This window comes from Lissotriton vulgaris, chromosome 11 (genome assembly GCF_964263255.1).
Source record: "Lissotriton vulgaris chromosome 11, aLisVul1.2, whole genome shotgun sequence".
NCBI lineage: Eukaryota > Metazoa > Chordata > Amphibia > Caudata > Salamandridae > Lissotriton > Lissotriton vulgaris.
In genome coordinates, this window is record NC_141699.1 from 821,549,734 (window position 1) to 821,571,881 (window position 22,148).

Consider the following 22,148-nt stretch of genomic DNA (forward strand, 5'->3'; position numbering starts at 1 on the left):
AATAATTAATGGCACATATGGTACTTAAAATATTATATTGTTGCGATCAAATTGCCAATTTGGTGTACAGCATATTCATTGTAGGAACAACATGTAGCTAAATGGGATATTCCAACCGTCCTTACCAAAGACTTCTGGTTATTGTGTGAACTACAACTAACAAAACATTAAATATCGCTTTATAGAGTTAAATGGGGGACTAAATGATTGTGTTAATGTGCCCCAACTTGATAATTCAAGATAGCTGTTTTGCTCTGGAGCGGAGTTTCCTGGACCATAACGTCCACTTCGTGATGTCCACCCGTGTTGAATGAGCCCTCCCAGTACCCGTCACTGCTCAGTATCAGAGGCCAGTCCTTTGCATCACTTAGAAATACAGAGCTCACTCCTGGAATCCTGAGTTTGAAAGAAACACTTTGATCTGCAGGTAGGATCCCTGAAGTGGGCTCTACAAGTTCATATTCATCCAGCCAAGAAACAAATGTAAGGGGGAAGACGGGCCACTTAACTGTAGCATTTGTACAAGAGAGGAGGTAGCTGCACACACTCTCGTAGAGGTTACCCATCTTCCTGTTCTTCTTGGCATATACACTGAGTGCATAACTCCCGGCCTTAGGAAGTTGGACCTGAAATGTAACAGTCTTTCCGTGCTGGTGTTTGAAGATGTGTCTGTTCTTGATATCTCTAGTCATTGGCATGTCATCAGTGTGCAGTGCGGCAATGACATCCAATGTTTTTTTCAGTGTGAAGCTGATAGAACAACGTCCGTCCGTTGTATGTATGATAGGGCCAGAGTGGGAAGGCTGATAGAACCCCAATTCCTTCATCCTCCAGTTTGGGCCTACTGGATTATGTAACTTGCTAGGAAAGGGTGGCCAGTGTACCTTTGAGTTTGTGCATGAAAGTAGGTAGTTGCAGACATATTGGAAGTATCCTGATTCTGACTTGCCTTGGGCATAGATTTGAATAGTGTAGGACCCAGCCTGTGGTAAATGTATCAGAAATTCCACCCACTTATCTCGTTGAAACTGGAGTATGTGATTCCTCTTGATTTGTTCTGTCATTGTAAAGTCATCGCTGTGCAGAGTGGCAAAGGTATCCATGTGTTTTTTCAGTGTGAAACTGAGAGTGCAGCAGCCATCTATTGTATGAATGACGGGATCTGTTTGAGAAGGTTTGAGGAAACCTAAATTCTCCATCCGCCAATTTGGACCAACTGGATTATGTAACGTCCGTGAGAATGCTGGATGCTGTACTCTAGGGTCTGTACAGCGGAGCAGATAGTTGCAGACAAATTGTGCATCAAAAGGGTGTGTCTTCTTCTCCATGAAGATTTGTAGAGCATAGGACCCTGCCTGTGGTAACTGGATCTGAAACTCCACAGACTTTTCCCGTTGCACTTGCAGAATGTGACGCCATTTAATCTTTTCTGACATTTTTATTTCGTCAGTGTGCAAAGTTGCAAATATGTCCATATTTCTTCGCAACATGAAGCTGACAGAGCAGTATCCATGCTCTGTCTGGATGATAGGATCATGATGTGAGGGCTGTAGGAAGCCAATCTTTGCCATTTGCCAGTTTGGACCTGTTGGGCTGAGTAACTTCTTAGGGAAGGCTGGCCACCGCACTTTAACATTTTTGCAGGAGATGAGATAATTGCACACACATTGATAATCATCAGGTTTTGACTTACTCTTTGCGTATATATGAATAACATAGGTCCCTGCCTGTGGGAGCTGAATCCAAAATTTAACAAATTTCTTCTGTTGCACCTGCAGGATGTGTCTTCTCTTTATCTCCTCTGTCATTTTGATCTCATCTGTGTACAATGTGGCAAAGATATCCATTTGTTCCTTCAGTGTGAAGCTGACAGAGCAGCAACCATCTAGCGTGTGGATAACTGGATCAGGGTGAGAAGGTTGGAATAATCCCTTCTTCTCGGACAGCCAGCTTGGGCCAACTGGGTAATACAACTCCTTGGGGATCTTCATATTCTTATCCACAGATCCACATTCCACGATGTATTCTAGAACACTGGTATAGATTTCTGAAGAATTGAAGGGTTTGGCAAAGATCTGTAACTTGTGCCGACCTGTCACCCTAGGATAGACCTCTAGCTTCATACCGTACTTCTTCAGAATTAACAGGCAGGACTTTTCAGCACCATTCAAATGAAACATGAATAGAGTTTGTGTGCTTCCCTCTATGGAAATGGAAGACCGTCCCTTCACTGTAAACAAAGGAGAAAAGGAGAAATACAACAGTCAGAAACTTTCAACCAGTTAAGTAAATAAAAAGGTCACACTCTGTACAATCCTACACCATCAGTAATATGATGTTACTCAGTGAACCCATTAGAAGAGCTATGATTTAAGATGGAGTGCGTGCTAAATCTACAGAACAATAAACCAGAAAAGTGTTATTTACTATGACTTGGGTAATTCTACTGGTTGATTCTCACATTATGTCCAATTTGAATTCAAACACATTATTTCAATTTCTTGCAACGATCCCTAACATAAGTTAGTTTTTGGAAGCCATCTTAAATTTGGATGTCAAGTCAGATTTGATACTGAATTGCTTTCTGAACAAAGTTGGTGCCTTTTTTGTTGAGATTCACGTGAAATAGTAAAATACATTTTCAACACTTTCAAATAGTATAGTTGGGATTATGCTCACCTGTAACAAGGTTGGTTGTGCCATACTTGGAATGGGCTTGGTCTTGTAAGGACATATGTTTCTTTTTCCAGAAATAAATTAATTTTACGGTTTGAGAATTGAGGCAAGGAATGTAAAATTGTATGCATGTGGAGCCACAAAACGTGGTTATATTAATTTCAACCACCTTGTGTGGAGTGTCATGCATTTCCATTCATGTCCATGTAGTTCCTAACACTAATGCTTTAAGTTTTAAAATGCATTTCAATGAGAAAGAAGAACTACAAATCTTGCCTTGTGTATATTTTATCTAATGTGTTTTTATGGTCTAAAGAGCAGAAATAAAGTTGAAATTTAATTGACAACAAACCTACATGCATCAATTGTGTTATCGACATTTCGTAGTAAAACATTGGACTGCTGTGTTTTCTGAGAACAAAGTTCATGCTTTTGATGATGGTACCCAGGGGCGGCTCTAGGCTCATGGCGGCCCTGGGCAGGGAGAGTAGGTAGGGGGCCCCGGAAGAGGGGGTCCAGGCGGGCCCCAGAACAGGGGGGGGGGGTCAGGGTGTTTGGAAGTGGAACAGGGCCAGAGGCCACCAAATCCCTGCCTGGGGCCGCCACTCAAATATGTATCCATCCTCAGAGGATTATTATATTAAGGATATATATTGGGGTGGCGGCCCCTGGGGTTTGGTGGCCCTGTGCAGGTGCACAGCTTGCACATGCATAAGGCCGCCCATGCGGTACCATGTTATCAGGGATCTGTTGCATATAAGAACGGTGTGATAAATCTTGGATATGTAGATGATGAGAAAGATTATTGAGCATTAAAAAAAATTTACTACACCCCAACCTGATTGAGTGATTCAATCAATCAATCAATCAGGGGTTTATATAGCGAGCTACTTACTTGTAAGGGTCTCAAGGTGCTGGGTGCCCCCAGCGCCTTGAGACCCTCATGGTGCCCCCTGCACAACAGGACTTGTGTGATTTGAAAAATATAGTATTTTCTATGCACTTGGGAGACTAGTGAAATTCAGGACTGCTGGATCGAGAAAAAAATATATGTATTACACATCACCCAAGTAAATATCCAATTTTTACCTCTTTCGTTTCAGTTATGGGTGTCAATACAAAGCAACTTGGAGATGTATTGACTTCTCACCGGGCTGTGCAGTCTGTTCCCTCAAGACCTAATATTTCAAACAATTATTGCCATCAGCACCCCCTAGGGAACCTCAACCATGATTCTGATACTTCTTGTCTGTCTTTTTCTCCCTACACTCATCGGCCTTTCAAGTCACTATTGTTGCTCCAACTTTCCTCTGATACCTACAACATATGCATCTTCCTTAAAACAATGCTCTATCCAACACTTGCAACTGCTGCTCCATTAAACCCTCAGACTGAAACTTCATGAAACTGCTCTGACTAAATTCCAAACTACTCACTGACATTCACAGCATTGCTGTCACTTGCACATTGGATCCATTTGTGAAAAAAACGACCTGCAACAATGACTCTTTTGATTTGCCCACGCATATTCTTGTTTTCCATTTCCATAATATAGAAGTCTGAAAACTCAGGAACACCTATCAAGCTTCACAACAATAATGTTACCCCCCCACACACACACACACTTCACCTAAACTTTAAAGAGGGCAAAGATGGCCTACTCAAAATAATTCTGACATCTACGCTTGTACGTTTTATGATCACCCAAACAGGATGCCAGACCACTCAAAATCACTGCTCCCTTCAGAGCACAAATCATGCAGTTCTCTGCTTCGAAGGATCCGTTCTTCCTACTCATTCCCATCTCAGTCCCTTTTGATGTCTCAGGCACAAACCTTGTTGTGTCCTTTGGGAACATGCATCACTCCACATTTTAACATAATTTGCGCCCACATCTCTTCCCAGACCACAAAGTAACTTATTAACGGTCTAGTTACCACTACATTATATTAGTGCAATATCCGGCTTGGCCCACCCACAATTCGCTTTCTGTGCTATTGTTAACGTGATAAACACATGAACATTTTAATATCCCATACCAATACTCTGCCTTTCATAACTGCCAAAAATACGTTACCCATCTGATGAATCAAAATCTAATTTAGCTTTTCACTCTGGCTTTAAAATGATGTCATTGCCTGTCCGCACTATCCAATCAAGACCATCTCACTCAGCCAATCTGAGAACCCTGTCAGTGCTAAATGCCCTGTATGTTTGCTCACTGCCTCCTTTCACTCCACTTACTCAGCCCACTGCCTCATTCAGAGAAGAATCACACAGCAATAAGGCTTTAAAGCAGTGGGATTATGACCACAGAATTCTCCAGTAGCAGATAATTCTCCAACAACGAATTTACCATTTCCTCCACAGATGCTAGGAAAAATTGTTACTATCCAAATCTAAATCAGTGCCTAGGTCTTCTGAAAACCTTCATAGAGAGTCAAAGTAACTTAACTTGATTAAGAGAAGTCGAACGTCTTCTGCTATTTCTAAACCAGGATACATCTGGGGCTGCTGTTGCATTCACTTGTGCTTCCATGGACATACTAGTTTATCATACTTTGACCAGATGTAAAATTGTTAGCTCCATATATGCTATCTTTTTTGTCTGGCTTTTTAGCAATTTTTCGAGAGCTTGATGGAATCTCATAGTCGGAAATCTGTTCTTCCCTAAGTTCGACCACCGCCTTTTCTGGTTTATCTCTCCCTGAATAGTGTACAACACAATACTCACCTTTTCTACATTCGGCCTTATGTTGCACAAGAGACCCATGTACACCAGAATATCATTTTACATAGACATGATGAACTTCCCATGAGCGTCTCAGCATCTGGTATGATAATATAGGGCCCTTTCGCCTGGTGAGGACCTAAACATATGGAGCTCCGCTCATGATCTGTATTGATATAGCTCATAGACATCAAATAGGGGTAGTTACTACCCATGCTTGTGTGCGGCACCCCTGTCGATGACTTATCCTGGTCATTGGCAGCAGAATGAATAGAAGGTAAAGAGGACTTTAAGAGCACAGTCTTTCTGTAGATTTACGGATTTTCTTTACCAGCGACCATGGACAATAGGAGGGTTTTGAGAAGTTAAGTTTGGGCCAAGGGTTCGACCATATGAAATAATTGGGGGTCAGAGGATGCGTGATGCAGCTTTTGCAAACATCCATATTTGGGGCAAAACAACACCCATAGTTTCCTGTCACTTTTCCTGGGGCTGTCCCATTGGATCATTGTTTTTTGGGGCAGTTATGCGGTTTGTTATGTTTATTTGCACCTCCTTTAAAAGTTGACCTCACGTGTGCTTACTCGCGCCTCACACCTAAAACACCACTATAAATGTTTGAATAAATTATTAATCCATTAATAGTAGTCTAATATCACACAGTGGGCTTTTCGTGTTTTGAGAAAATACACTTTTGGCAAAATGATTTTTTGTCCCTGACAAGATGTTGATATGGAAAACCTATTCCTGCCAAAGTTCATATTTTCTTCCCTTTACCTTCCAGTCAATCATCTCGTTTTAGAATTACACATCAGAAATTAAAGGACTTCCGAATTAAATCAATATCTTACTAGACTCCAAGGCACTCAATTTTACAGTGTATTATACTCCTGATATTGTGTACTCTGCCGCAGCAGGTAGTTACTTTTTTACTAGACAAGAATGTTGGCTATTTATGCACTTAGATGGCTTTAGAACTTTGCGTACAGCTGTCACGCAATTGACAAGATGACTTAAAAGCACCAACTAGTCATGTGCAATCGGCACATTTTGTCTACTAGAATAGTGATAAACGTTGATGTTTATTGTAGGAAATTGGGTTAATGGTTGAGGGGGATCTAACACTACTCAAGCAGCAACCACAATCACTGTCACGGTGAAAGATAAGCAAGTTTCAAATTAACCTGTGCTCTCTTAGCTTGGCACAAAAGCAGCCAGGCTTAACTTAAGGGCAAAGTGTAAAGTATTTATGCTGCACTTCAAACAGTAGTAAAGAGAAAACACAACACAAGAAAAATCCCAGATACATTTAAAACAAACTGGAGAAAAATGTAATTATTTATTTGTGAACAAAATGACTTAAATCCCATCAGCAGAACCAGAGATATCCAATTTTAAATGTTTAATTAAAAATAGTGCTTATATGCACAAAGCGCCAACTGTGGTTATCTGGTCACGCCGGAGTGGGACAAAGTCACAAGTTCAGGCTGACCTCGATGGAGCGCGGGCAGGTTACAGAGCCCAAGTTAGGCCTGCTGAACAAAGTACCTTAAATCCTGTTTGCCAAGCATTCTGAAGAAACAGCAGGGCTATTACGGGAAGTCCTGCATCGCCGTTGAGGGTGCCATTGACGAGGGGCCTGCAAAGCAAATGCCTGTGTCACGCAGAAGCATTCACAATGAAGCTCTGGGAAGCAATGCAAGGTCCTGCGTTAGAGATGTGTTGCACAGTGGCAGGTCCGATGAACCTTCAGCATACAATGGGAGATCCTGTGTTGGGAATACATTGCGCCGCAGTAGTTCGAATGTGGAGCTCCGAGGAGATATGTTGCACTGCGTCAATTTTCCCACAGGACCACAACTGGCCTGGGGCTGCTCCAAGATCAGAGTAGCCCCGGCCACCCGCCCGCCCATCAAAAATAAAGCATAACATGTTAACTCCAAGTAATTATACTTTTATGATGATGAGGAGGTAGTGACAGCCTGCATGGCTTGCCGGTAGCAGGGTGGACTCGGGGCTGGGGGATCATGGAATGGGGTCATGAGGGGGTGCACTATAAAATGTGTTTAAAACAAATAAATTTAACTTGCTGCTGAGTCATGCTCCTCTGCTCCTTGAGGAACAGGAAGCACAGCTAGGCCCTACTGACCGTTCACAAAACTGCAATGCAGCGTTGTGATTTGTAAGCACCCAGGCTCCCCTGACCAATCACAATGCTGCAATGCAGCGTTGTAATTGGTCTGAGCATCCTGGTTTGATGCTTAGTCAGGGAAGGGGGGCCTGGGCATGTTCTCCATGCAGGCTGTAATGCAGACGGCATGGAGCACAGGGAAAGTGCGCATGACTGTTTTGGGAGGCCCGAGAGGTCCTGGCAAACAGTCATGTAAACTTAGGAGTGCGCAATACAATCCTCCTCTGCTCAGAGACCAGAGCAGCACCGCCCACCCACCCGCCAAGCAGCAATGAAGCATACAATAATAATAACTCAAGTTTATCATTTTATGTTTCTACTTTGCAAGCTTAAAAGCAGTGGGGCGATGCTCCTCCACCATAGTGGAAGAGCTACCACTTTGAGGAGAAGATATTTTGAAGTCAGCAGATTTGCCTTCTCTAAAACCTGTGGAGCATGCAGCCATGACAGTTGTTAATATGATTTGAACATATATAATATGAGCCTCCCTCTTTGGATAAAATTGCTGATTCGCCTAGCCAGTTGGTGAAAGAGAAACCAGATTTTCTTAAAGACAACAAGGAGAGTAATATTCCACTGCAGCAGAATACCGAACCAGGAAATTATTTTTTTGTATGGTTTTGCATATTTGTTGCGCCAGTCACAGCCAACTAGGAGACAAGCTGAGATGCCAAAATCTGGGAAGCTTTAAGAGATCTACTCTTCTGAACCTGGCAGTCATTTTCAAGCGGAAATCTGTCATGGACAGGAGGAGTTGATGTGGCTATTACTCAGAATTGTCCTATTGTTCTTCGGTTCACACATTGCGTTAAAAATAAATAGATGTATCAAGTAAAGAGGAAGTTATGTGTGGAATCCCCAATGTATATTAAGGACTTTTGTTTTTTCTGTTGTCATTTCCATCCTGGGAGAGCAAGATGACGGGAAGCCTAGTGCTTTTAAAACACAGTGAAAATAAACAGTAACAAAAGAAACTGCATGATGCTCACCTCCTTGTCTCTAATTAAAATTATAGATGTTGTTGCTTCTGTTGCCCTGTAACCCATGTATCAGTCCCTCCACCTGCCTGTCTTCTCTCTCTCTGTAGAATATGCTTCCATACCACTGTGGCCCTACCTGTCATGCCATGAACATTGTTATACTTTTCTCCTTGACTCCCATTTAAACCTCAATTACTCCAGGTTTGAAAAAAATGGCAATCATGCTTTCATGTTTTTTTCTCAAAGAGAAGGTACAGAATTAGGGCAAGGAAAGACGTTCAGCTTATGCAACGTCGGTGTTGGCATTATTTGTTTGTGTAAATTAGCTGAATTCAGCTTATTGGTAATGCTTTGGTGAAACATTCCCAGCCCCACAAGTAGATGCTTTTGTTTTTGTAAACCTCATATTTGCTTAAAAGTCATAGGGCCTCATTTACAAACTTTTGGTTAAGGGCAGCACCACATTCCTTCTTGCTGCACTGCTCTACGTCAAAAGAAGAAGGCTGAAATGTGCCGAATCTCTGTCTTGGCAGCTCGAGCTGGACTGCTCCCTTGAGGAGCAGGGTCAAGAGAGATTTGCATATGTCTGGGTCCAAACTGGGGTGGCAAGGCGAGTAGAAGAATGATGGGTAAAATGCGGATCTTTGTGACTGGGGGTGAATGTTCGCATTGTTCAGGATTTTTCCATAATTTGTTCCTTTTGCTTTTGTCGCTCTGAGTGGGAAGGATATGCCCAGACATTGGTCCGGTTCTCACTGCGCAACTGGATTCAAGCTAGTCTGGCTGTTGAGGGGTCATGCCCTGAAACTGGTCCCTAAATGCTTGTTTCCAGTCCAGGGTGGACCTGGCTTGGCAGTTTTGGATGGACTGTTCCCATGAGGAGCAGGGTCAAGACTGATTTGCATACGTCTGTGTCCAAACTGAGGTGGCATAGTGAGCAAACAAATGATGGATTAAACCCTGATCTGTGTGACTGGGGGTGAATGTTTGCATGGTTCAGAATTCAGTCCATCATTTGTTCCTTTCGCTTTTGTCACCCTAAGTGAAAATGGTATGCCCAGACATGGGTCCTGTGCTCACTGTTCCACTACATTCAAGCTAGCCTTGTTGATGAGGGGTGGTGCCCTGAAACCGGTGCCCGGATGCTTGTTTTCGGTCCAGGGAGGGCCTGAGTTGGCACTTTGGGCTGGACTGTCCCATATGGAGCAGGGGCAAGACTGATTTGCATATGTCTGGGTCCAAACTGGGTTGGCATGGTGTGCGAAAGAATGATGGATTAAACCCATATCTTTGTGACCCTGAGTGAATGTTTGCATTGTTCAGCATTCTGTCCCTCATTTGGTCTTTTTGCTGTTGTCGCCCTAAGTGGGAAGTGTTTTCTCAGACATGGGGCCCGTGCTCACAGCACCACTAGATTCAAGATAACCTGGCTGATGAGGGGGAGATGCCCCAAAACCGGTCAATGCCCTTCTTCTTTCTGTGCTGCTAAATGCAGCACACATAGACATAGAAAAAACAATGAGAAATAAAGTAATTTCTCCATGTTGCGCCTTCCCTACACCTCCCGTGGGGAGGTGTATGCTTTTGACACATTCCTTGGTTTGCAGAACATGGTAAATCTGGGAAGGTGTCAAATAACATGGATGTTAAGTGGGAACACCCACCACAAAGCCCATGGCATGCCTCTCCATCGCAATGTGAGGCAACGCACTGACATGCTGCATTGCCTCACACCATGGAGTTTTTTACAAGCCCCTTGCGCCGCAGGTGTATGACTTTTTATCACATATAAAGTGACTTACTGGCAGTGCAAGGGGCTTGTAAATGAGCCTCCATATCTACAAGGCCATCAAAAGGAACGCAGGGTGGCTTTGCATGGGCTTGTTGATATGACACTACACTGTGCGTTGCTGGAACGTCAATAAAAGTGACGTTCCAGTGGCGCATATGGGCTTCTAAATGAGACCCTTCATTTTGAGTTTTTAATTAAAGCTTTTCAACTGAAAATATATTTACCACAATTGTAAGTTAGACAAGAATAGTTGGTACAGCCTTTGGGACAGTGACCTATGGATTGAACAAATAGCCTTCATTGTCGATTGAGTAAGACACATTGGGGGATATTCTCAAGAACGTGTAATAATTACCACAAAATAAGCTTAACACAACTTTTCATATCGCAGTCCATCGCAGGAAAAGAACGTTGTGTGAGCTCAGTATTCACAACAAGGAGGCACTTTGCGAAAGGGCCACGACAACGCGTCAAATGTCCGCGATAAAGACAACGCGATACCGCAAAAATGCGTAACACCAACGCAAAAAAAGTTGCGATGAGGCCAATCACGAAACAAAAAGCAGCAAAAACCAGTGACATGCCTGCAAATCCCACGCGTCATGTGGGAAAATGCAAAATAACAGCAACAAAAAGAACACACCAAAAACAATTCAAACTGCGTAGCACCATGGATGCACCCAGACCGAGTGCAGAGGCCAAAGCAAAACCCAAAAGCCCCACAGACCACCAGCAAGGAACCACGGGGAAGGCCAAGGAGAAGAGGAAGAGGAAGACTGGGTGCAGTCTGCAGCAAAACTAGATCAGTGTCACAGAGCTTACAGTACACTTACATCAACAGACCCACAATTAGACTAACATGAATGCAGTCTGAGCTTCGAGGAGGTCAATGGAGGAAGCCAAGGGGTGCTGGCATGACGTGAAAAGCAAAACCAAGCACAACCCTGCTCCCAACAGGAAGGCAGAAATGGTGACAGGAGGTGGGAGACCTGCGCCCCAGCAAGAGCTGGAGGAAATGGAGGCCACAGTCATCAGTGTGGAGACGGTGCAAGTTGGGAGTATGGACACAGCTCGAGAGGACCTGACACAACATCTACAGGGTGAGTTATGACCAGGGACTTAGGAGATGGGCACAATGACACACATGCACAACGATGTGTAGCACACTGCATACCCGCAATGACCCAGGATCATGTGGTACAAAGTGCAACACCAACACTCCAGAACAGGGGACACAACTGGGTCTGCCCATGCGCCGAAACAGGCCAGTCACAACTAACAGAGCAGGAAACTGTGAGATTGAAATGTACGTGTGCAACCTCACATCCGTCACATAGTCCAAATGCCCACTGTCCCGCATCAAATGGTCAGCACCTCCCAAACAGTCACAATGTACATTGTCATACAGTCTGCATATCAATAAGAACAATGCGCCAACATACATGTCAACACAATGTCAACATGCATCTCCCCTTCACATTGCAGAGGGACAAACAACACCTCCAGCAGAGCAGACCAGACAACTTATCAGTGATGCTGGAGACAACTACCACACCTTCAACATTGATGCCCTAAACAGCTCATGCACATCTTAGGCAACCCTCCCCCAGGAGCAGGGCAGCCAAGCTCCATACAGGAGACCCCCAGCCCCACCATACAGCAGGAAGCACCCGCCACCACGGCTGGCTCCCAACACTCCACCAAGGCACACATCGCATTCAGAATCCATGTGTCAGAATGCCAAAAGGAGGTGGCCAAACAGGTGAGGATGGGGTCAGAGCTCTTGGAAGCCAGACTGCATCACATACGGGGTGTCTAAGTCCCATCAGGGACCACCTACACCCCACAAAGGGGATCCACACTGCAAAAGAGACACAAGCAATTTCACATTTCCTGTACTGAACCATGCTTAGATCCCCGGAATTACCATTAACACACCCATGCTGGGTCCGTACGATGGCCCAGTCCACTCTTCTTATGTATTGAGTGGCTGACGACAAAGCTACATGTCCAAGGTCATACCCGCTGCCAGCGGGTGCACATTTGCTTCTGCTGTACACAGCACAAAGTAATATTGTAGGGCCCGGGGCCCGAATGCATACATTATGACCACACGGACACACATGTAGTTGCTGGGACTGGCTACGGGCACGTGCGCCCGGCCCCTTTATTGACAGGGTCACATGTACAGTGACGCCTGTGCTGGATGTGTGCAGGGTGAGTGTAAGCCTGCCCTTGTTGGTGCTGGCAACAACTACAACAGTGAACACTATTAAAACGGAAGCAGAAAACACCAGCATTACAGAGACAACAGAGGAGCATCATGGTGGTAGCCGGAGCAAGTACAGAGGTCACCCAATGAGCAAACTGAAGTGTCCATGAGTTGCGGTGCACTGAGGTTGGGGCACTAGAGCTGAGCGCAAGCATTTGAAGAAAATGTCTAGGATTGTGTCCCTTCGGGATACTCCTGCTGCTGCTGCAGTAGTGGGTGTCACACCTGTATCATCATCCTCATCATCGTTCCAGGACTCCCACACTGCCTGAGGTGACATTCCTGAGTGAGCTCTCCACAGCACACAACCAACCAGAAATGGACGTTGACTCGTGGTTCACTGAGTGAGTGGCACCTGGAGTGGTGAGCAGGGTATCAGGCAGATGATGGTATCCACGACATGTGTGAGCATTAATCTGCCAGTGTGGCTACTTCAACTCTGGCAGTTAACGTTTGGAGGTGGTTCTGGCAGTAGTGGCATGTGCCTCCTGCAGTGATGCAACGTCTGGGCCAGTCAGGACTCGATTTGATGTGTGAGCCCTGGTGGACCGCAGTGTAGGCCAGAGGCAGCGAACAGCGCAGAACCACAGACATATGGCGTTGATGACCCAAGGCCATTGTCTCAGAGGCCATCCAATATCTCAGAAGACAGGGTCCCTGACTTTAGCTGCACAGAGTTAGTGGCCCCGGATGCAATGCGGCCGGCACAGGCACACCACCACGGGACAGTGACTTACAGTGCACTGAGGTAGGGCCACACGGACTGAGCGGGTCCTCGTCGATGTCCAAGGGGAATGTTGCGAAGGGCTGTGGGGGACAGTGGAAGGTTTCCTCCAGGGCATTATGCAGAGGGCAGAAGCCATCCGGAAGCAGAAAATTGAAGAGTGGAATGCTACTGCCTTGTTACTACCACCAAGTCTGTATCAGCTACATGAGGATGAAGACAACCCCCAGTCCATGCACTCAGATGCCACCAAAGTTCAACCAGAGAGTGTCCATGAATGTCAGGAACCAGACTCAGTGGCACCGGGGCTGAGAGGGGATGCAGACTGTGATGAGGCTTACGGTATTGTCATACCTGCTCTTATTTGGTTTTGGTGAACTCGGCTTCTCTCTGGATTTGATGGTAAAACGACTGCCAGAAAACCTATTCAAATACAAATCTAATTAAAGAACCCCAAAGCTAAATCTCCCCGTTTCTGGTTGTAGATGTGTTTGTGTATCAAGGCTGGCAGACGATAAATTTGCTTTAATAGCCAGTTTCCTTCCCCTCCCCCTTAAAAAAGCGAGGCATGTGGTTTTAAACATTATCATAATACACAGAAGGTTCAGCAGCTTTGGGGTATGGCGACACCATACGTGTGAGAAAGAAGAAATTTGAATAAAGGTGTAGGAAAAAGAGTGATTTTTGTATTTTGTTTTGTAGATTATTCCAATGTGTTAAAATTAAGATGCCCTGGTGAGAGCCCCTTGAGAATCCTTGTGGCTTGAAATGCGTTGGCAATCACAACTATATGGCAATTATACGGCAATCATAACTATATGGCAACTATATGCAATAAGGCCAATACGGAATTTATTGAAAAATTAATTTGGATTCTTTTCGTCTCACAGGAAACTTATTGGTGTTGTTTTGATTGTACATGATAAATTTGGTCTAGTGTTATATTTATTTTTGGAAAAACTGGTGCTATATTCATGTATGTGGAAAATGTTTGTAGTGTATAATGTGGTGAAAATATGTAAACGTTTGTAAATATGTAAATGTTATTAGATAGGTGTTGGACTAGTAGGATGTGAATTCCTCATATAATCTAAAAGAAAAAGTTGCAAAAAGAATGGTTAAATAAATAACCCAATCACCCGAAAGAATATAGTGTGGTTGTTTCAATAAAGAAATTGCTTGAATTGAGTGGGATACCAGGTCCTTCCCCTTTTTGTGCATATATACTAGGACTTGGTGGCACCACATCGAAGGGAGTATAGTGATTTAAAGTCTGCATTGTCATGTGTACTCGGCCATAGCATAATCAAGGCTCCAAATGTGTGACCTACTCGACCTTAGTGTGGCCCGAAGGTAGTAGTCTGCGTGGGCCCACAGACACGTGTGGTTGTAATGCTATGCACAGACTTGGTGGCACAACATCGAAGGGAGTATAGTGACATAAAATCAGCCATAAAAGATGTTCTCTGCCATAGTGTAATCAAGTCTCTGTTCCAAATGGGTGACCTACTAGTCTGCTGTGTATGCCGGCAGAGTACGTACATGAGAAAGGAGTACTGCGGGCCTTGCTCACAGTGGCCGTGAATGTCATAGCAGATTGCCTGTGTCGCAGGCCTTGGGCTTGGAGCTTGCACCGGCACGTGGTGGGCCTTCTTCGACACATGCTTGTGTTGGAACGTGAGCAGTGAGGCCTGGGTGCACAGGGGCAGGCAAGACGTGTTTGGGGACCAGCGGCCTGGGGTGCAACAGGTGCACAGCATCACAGGCAATACCGCTCACGGCGACGGCGTCAGCCTCGTGGTGGGGTGAGAGGCAGAGACATTGGGCGTTCCGGAAGAGAACCACGCCCAGAGCTACATGCTTTTTATTCACAACCCCACGCTGGCCTGGTGTATGGCGGGCCAGCCCACTCCGCTCACGCTTAAAGGCGGGACTAACAAGCTACATTTCACAAGCTTCCCCACTGGCTGGGGTGACATGGTTGCGTCCACTGTCCACTACACTCCAAACACCAGTGGTTTATGTCAACATGGATATGTGTGTGTTCTGCATACTGCAGTCTGTCCAGCACACCCACGCCACATTTGGCATTGTGTACATTCTCATTCATGGGTCAGCTGTTTGGCATGTTGTATATGAGTTTGTAACGTGTGCATTCCCAGTGTGTGGTGAGTTGCATGATTGTGGAGTTGAGGTGTGTGGTGTGTTCATTTGGTACTTGCCAACGAGCATTGCATTTCCTTAGGTGCCATCCTGGTAGCGCTGGGTGATGATGGACTGTCGGAAGATGTAGGAATCATGCACACTGCCTGGGTGGTTGACGTCGACGTTGGTGAAAAGTCCCCGGTGGTCCACTATTGCCTGCACATTGATGGAATATCTGTGCTTTCTATTGTGGTTATTGTGTGCAGTGTTGCTAGGGGGCCTAAGTAGGACAGGTGTGTAGTCAATTGCCCCCAACACATGCGGGAAGCTAGCTATGGCGTAGACGCCTTGCTTAGTCTCCAGCTGTTCCTGCGCAGTGTGGGGGAAGTAGAGATAGTGGAGTACCAAGGTGATGATGTCATCCACGACCATTGTGAGGGACTGGGATTGGGCTGGCTTTGAGACTCCTATGAGTCTGGCAGTTGTTGGTTTGAAGGTACCAGAGGCCTACATGTGCAGCACAGCCAGCAGCTTTGTCTGAGGTGGGATGTTGGTTGTCTGCTGTATTGGTACTGTCAGCCTGTGGGCAATGGTGCTCAGGATGCTGAGGATGGTTGTCCCTTTGAGCCTGTGGTGGGCAATGACATTCTCTGGTGTTGTGTTGGTAAGGTTGGTATTTTTTCAGGGGGTCGCTGTCTTTGTTTGTGCTGCCTCAGTGTTGGTCCGGGGGAGCGGTGGTGGTCCGGGAGGGTAGGGGGTCCTGGGTTGTGGCCCTCTTGGGTGTCTAGGCTACATGATAAGTGACCCCATGGCATCTGTGGTTCTTCATGTGTGGCTCTGGGCTGGGCTTCCTTTTCTGGTGCAGTCTGTCGTCCGACTTTACACCAGGTCAGAGCAGGTGTTCATTTCCTGCTGCTAACGTGCCTAATCACCTGTTTTGTGATCTTATTGCCGATCTGGCTGGTCGTTAAGAATGTTGCGGAGTGGTGTTGTTGCGCCTCTGGCACAGGAATTACTATTCTGCATCTCATTAGCGATAGTTGCCGGGTCATCTGTGGCAATGATTTTTGCGGCTGATATCGCAGGTAAACTTGTGATATGGGCTGTTATTACCAGCTTGTGAATGGGGTGTTAGTTTTATCACAACTTTGGCTGCGATGAAGGGCCAATAACGGGGCAATAGTTCCTTGAGAATATGCCCCATAGTTGCCTGTTCACTATTTATCCACAAGAGGACAGTGTGATCCAACTGAAAAAAGAACATAGTCGCCGTCCACTGTGGCACAACAGTGATGAATATAGTGTTTTTAAAAAAAATGCATAGACATGCTCAATGCTTGCATTACTCTGGCCACACAATGATTAAGAGCCTGACAATTCTTCTTGTGTCTGTGTGTGAAATATTCATGCACAGGCAGAATATTCAACTATTACACCTTAGTTAATACCTTTTTCATGCAAACCTCTCCACATCATCGATCACGGGAGACATGTCGCTTTGACATCATGCCTGTCTTTTCTTCACTCCAGTTTCTGTTGGGGAGACGGTGAAGAGGGTCATGGGGCGCTGAAGGACAAGATAAAGCCCCATGAACCAGTCCACTAAATTTCACGGCTTTATAGACAAGCAAATGCACAACCAATAGGTCTATACAGTTTGCTTGCGTTTAATGTCGGGTTTTCTGTGCAAACATATGCTATAAGCACTAGAGGTTCATACATAATAAAAGTAAAAAATGCCGCTATCTAAAAGTGGATTGCATATGTTTGCAAAAATAAAAGTAGGTGAAAAACAAAATGACCAATCAGTAAAAACAATTAAAAATTACAAGAAAGGAGAAATTAAATACAATATTGACCTAGAAGCCCTGGCCCTGCAGTGGACATCTTTCTAGGTGGATGTGGATGACATCTTTCGAAGCCGATGTAGACATGGCAGGGATGTATGCCCTCAAGCACAGTGAAGGCAGCGAATGGCTGAAGTGGGCTGACACACTCCCCATGCTGCAGTCTGGAGCAGGTAGAAGCAAAATGTAAATGACACTTGAACAGACTAATGGATTAAGAGGGCAGAATGAAAACACCATGAAATACATAAACGTGAAAGCATCATGAAATACATAAACGTATTTCTATGTGTTTAATTTTTTTAGAAAACATTAGACTGGAAGACAATTAAAACTCTCTATAGGCGAGACCTAACATTTCAACAAACCCATTATTGAGTTAAACTCACGCCTCATAAATCATGGGTGTCCAGCATAGATAAAGGAAGGCCGTATCCATCCCAGATGTTTAGGCTAAATGGCTACCATTTAAATTCATGATATGTAAATATCTTTAATGGAATAACCTAGGAAATCCGTCATGGATTCACGCCATCTGGACCTTTGTTGGAGACGCTACTAAATAGGACTACTATTTATCATATTTTATTTTATGGTCAACTCTATTACAAGCAGATATGAAATACAATTCTCACCATCTGACATAATTACTATTGGTTTGTGTGGTGATGACTGTTTGCAATAGTTTCAAGTGTTTTGCTTATGGTGATTTTACGATCTAGGAGACTGAACAGGTTGAGAAGGCACCACAAGTATCTGATAAGTACAACTAGAGCATCTTTACACTGACATTCCAAAAACATATATTGAAACTCTTTTGGGGTAATCGTATGAGCTGAACGAGTTAACCAAGAACAGGAAGTCATTGAAAAGGCAGCCATTTCAACAGGAAATCGTATCTGTACACAGGCAATGTATTGGGTGACTTAGTGGGTATTCAGGCAAAAGAGGGCTTCAAATCATCAAGGCTCCCATTTACTATTGATTGCGCAGGTGCTAGTGTGTAGTGCTACACACGCTGACCTTTAAAATAGTTAGTAAATTGGCACTGCCTTTTGTGTCATGTTGTGTCTGGTGAACCTCTTTCACACAGCAACATATTTCAATATAATATGGAGTCAAGGAGTCGGCAACTGTACCAGGATTGTTTAAAACGTAAGACCAAGCATTGTATTTTGGAAATGGGCCAAATTTGGACGTGGCGCGCAGGACTTTTTTTCACCGAAGCTTGATGAGGCAAACAAGAGGGAAATTGTTCGCAATCTATAAGACCCCCCCGTTCTCATGTATCAGTAATGCACTTCTGAATGTTAAATAAGCCTGGATGAGTGGAAATCCGAGAAGTGCAAAAAAAACTCTGCCGCGCTACGCCGAGCTCTGCGAGCAGCGGAGTGTGTTAGATAAATAATGTTTGCAGTGATTTTCAGTGCCAGGTGTTTGTCCGAACTGTGCATTCATCGTGAATGGCACCATGCACAGCGTAAACGGGCGCGGCTTCCTTTCTGCCACTCGAGTAGATTTTTACTTGAGTGGCAGCTTTCTCAAAGCAAAAGTCTGGTTTCTCAAAGTGATCGGTCACGAGCATGTGTAACCACTCGCAACGAGAAATCTGACCATCTGTATAAAGAAATCTCGCCGGGAGGTTGACTTTCCACACTCTCACTCGCCAACTTGATGTTGACGATCACGGACAAGGAAAAATCTCGCCAGGAGGTGGATTTTCCTAGCTCGCGCTTGCCAACTTGACATTGACAAACGCGAGCAAGGAAAAAAACTCTGCAACGTGAAGCAAAAGTTTTCAGAACTCTGCAAGCTTTGCGTAATGTGGAGTGTGCAAAACTCCACAAGCGGATTTTACCGCCCAGACTTGCTGTTAAAACCTAAGAGACTGATGATGTGCGGAGTATGTTTCAAACTCTTTGAATATATTTATTCGCTCCACTTGTGAATGTCTTACAGGGGTTTGTGACTTAACTAAAACTATGGATTTAAAATCCGGATCTCCCTCCAATCTTTGTCCACCATATATTTTGCATTTGCTGCCTGATTTAATCACAGCCCACTTTGCAAAACTATTGAACCAGACACTAGGGTTAAAAATGTATCTGAGAGCTTGGAAGCAGGCTTTGGTTCTACCCATACTAAAAAAAGCCCAACCTTGATCCGACCACCACCCAAAATTATCAGCGGATCTTGTCTGCCTTTCCCAGCCAAAATCCTTGAAAAGGCAGTGAACAAAGAACTCCCAGCCCTTTTGGATACTAAGGAGACTTTCAACCATGTTTAATCATGGTTTTAGAGCTCATGACTACAGAATCTCCCGTAGTGGAAACCTCAGAAAACATTTCTAAGTACTGTGGATGGAGGAGGGCAGAGCGACACTGACCCTTCTTGGCCTTTCAACTGCATTTGATACTGTAAACTATGAGGTACTGTCAACCGGCTTGAGAGGGTCGGTATCCGCAGTTCAGCTCTTTCCCTCCTCAACTCCTTCCTAAAAGAGAACAAAAGGTTGACTGAATGGTTTTAAATCTAACTCTTTTATCTTTCCTGTGGGATGCCACGGTGCCCTCCCTGTTCCCCACCTTGTTTAATGTGATTAGTGCTTCTAACATCTATATCACTCTATATTACTCCGCCTCTGGAATGTATTAAATCATTTGGTCTATCAGCCATCTCCTATGCTGGTGATACTCAATTTATAGTCTCTATACTAGATGAAGAGGGTGCACTGGCTTTATATCTTAACCATTGCCTAACCCAGGTGTCTATATGGATGCAGAAGAATTTTGCGAAGCTGAATATTGAGCAAACCGAGTTAATTCTCTTAGGCAAAAATACAGATTTTTAGAATTCTACCTGGTGGCCAGTGGATTTTGGCCCGCTTCCTGATTCCATTTCTAAGGCAAAAAATGTAGGAGTTGTTTTTGATGATCAGCCCAGGTTCCAAGAACAAATCAATCATATCACCTCTCACTGCTTTCATATCATTAGATTATTGAGAAAAAATATTTCTATTTAGTCCACTGGACCTGCAACAAACAGTTGTGGTCACTCTTATGCTCTCTAGGATTGATTTTTATTATGCTTTATACTTCGGGATAACCAAAAAGGGACCCTCAGGATTTAAGGATACTTAATCCCCCAACTTAAAATACGCTACAGGACGTATTTGCACACATGTCACCTCAGGCCTCGCCCCCTCCCCTCACCACTGTGCAAATCTGTCCTGTGGTGCGTTTTAAGTTGAGGGATTAAGTCCCCTTGAATCCTGAGGGTCCCTGGGTCAAACTAGCCCACCGGGTACCTCCAGTATGTGCCAGGGAGCTTCCTTGCAGAGAGGTGTTCAGAGGCCATACCCCTTTTTACACCTCTCTGCAATCCAGCTCTGTGGCACTTACTGGAGGTACCTGGTGGGCTAGTTTGAGCCCAGGGACCCTCAGATTCAAGGGGACTTAATCCCTCAATTTAAAACGTGCCACAGGCGTGTTTGCACACATGTCACATCAGTTCCCGTCCCCTCCCTTCACCAATGTGCAAATGAGCCCCAAAGTGTAAAAAGGGGCATGGCCTCTGAACACCTCTCTGCAATGCAGATCCCTGGAACATACTGGAGGTACCTGGTGGGTTTGTTACCCCCCAGGGACCCTCAGTATTCAAGGGGAAATAATTCCCTAACTTACAATGCACCAGGGGGCGCATTTGCTGAGTTCTGCAGAGAGGGGGCGGGCCTAGCCGAGATACTTCTATTTTTTAATTTTTTTTTAAAAAGGGGGCTGTGTGGCCCCCCTCCTCTTTCCTTTTTTGGGTCCTGGGGACCCCGTCCTACAGGGCCTGACCCTATTTATATATTTTTTTAAATGGAAGGGGGACGCGTGGACCCCCTCCCGAGGCCTATTGGGCCCCGCGGATCCCATCCCCGGTGCATGGCCAGTGTTTTTTTTAATTGAAAATTTATTTGGAGGGGGTTGCATGGCCCCTTTCCTCAGGCCATTGATGGCTCCGGGGATCCCATCCCCTGGGCCGGCCTTTGCACGTCCTGCAGGAGCTGGCATTGCTTTTCCACATGGGGCTAACATGCAGCTCTCGTGTGGAAAAGCAAATTGGTTTGAATTTTGAAAGCGCAAGCAGGTTTCCCATGCATCCAGCATGAATTCGGCCTATTTTTTTTTTATGCTCTTGTGGGCCATGGGGGTCCTTGTGGGACCCCCTGAGCAGGCCTAGGGGGTCAGGGTGTTTCTACCCCACCCCCTTGTCTTGTTTTAAGTGTTTCTTTTTTCTTTTCGTGTGCCTGAATCCACTGATTCTTAAATGCAGATTGCTATATGTATATATATATATATACTACATATTTATATAACAAACTAAACCACATCCTGGATGATGTCATCAGTGATATCATCAGTGATGTCATTAAATATGTCATCAGTGATGTCATCAGTGATGTCACTGACCATGTCATGAATGATGTAATGTGCAACATCATCACCAGTGGATTGCGGGTACGAGAGTTACAGTTAGTACAACTAACTATAACGGAGGAATTTCAATGGTTTTGTGTGAGTGAAATGTCCCACTAACTATAACACCCCTAAAACCTATGGTTTTTTCAATGAATTTCTAAGGTTTTTTAAATGATAATTCCTAACTATAACCTGCTTGAAACCTATGTTTTTTTCAATGAATTTCAAAGGTTTTCTAAATGAAAATTCCTAACTATAACCTGCTTGAAACCTATGTTTGTTTCAAAGAATTTCAAAGAATTTTCAAATGATAATTCCTAACTATAA

At 44.6% G+C, this 22,148-nt stretch overlaps 1 protein-coding gene across 1 annotated transcript in view; it reads right to left on the reverse strand.

Annotated features, from left to right (window-relative positions):
* Positions 1–212: 212 nt before the first annotated feature.
* Positions 213–22,148, reverse strand: part of LOC147683535 (uncharacterized) — a 356,113-nt gene continuing 334,177 nt past the window's right edge. Inside the window, exon 7 of the mRNA XM_086944873.1 lies at positions 213–2,230. Coding sequence (XP_086800999.1) covers positions 213–2,230 — 2,018 coding nt within the window. The remainder of the gene's footprint in view (positions 2,231–22,148) is intronic.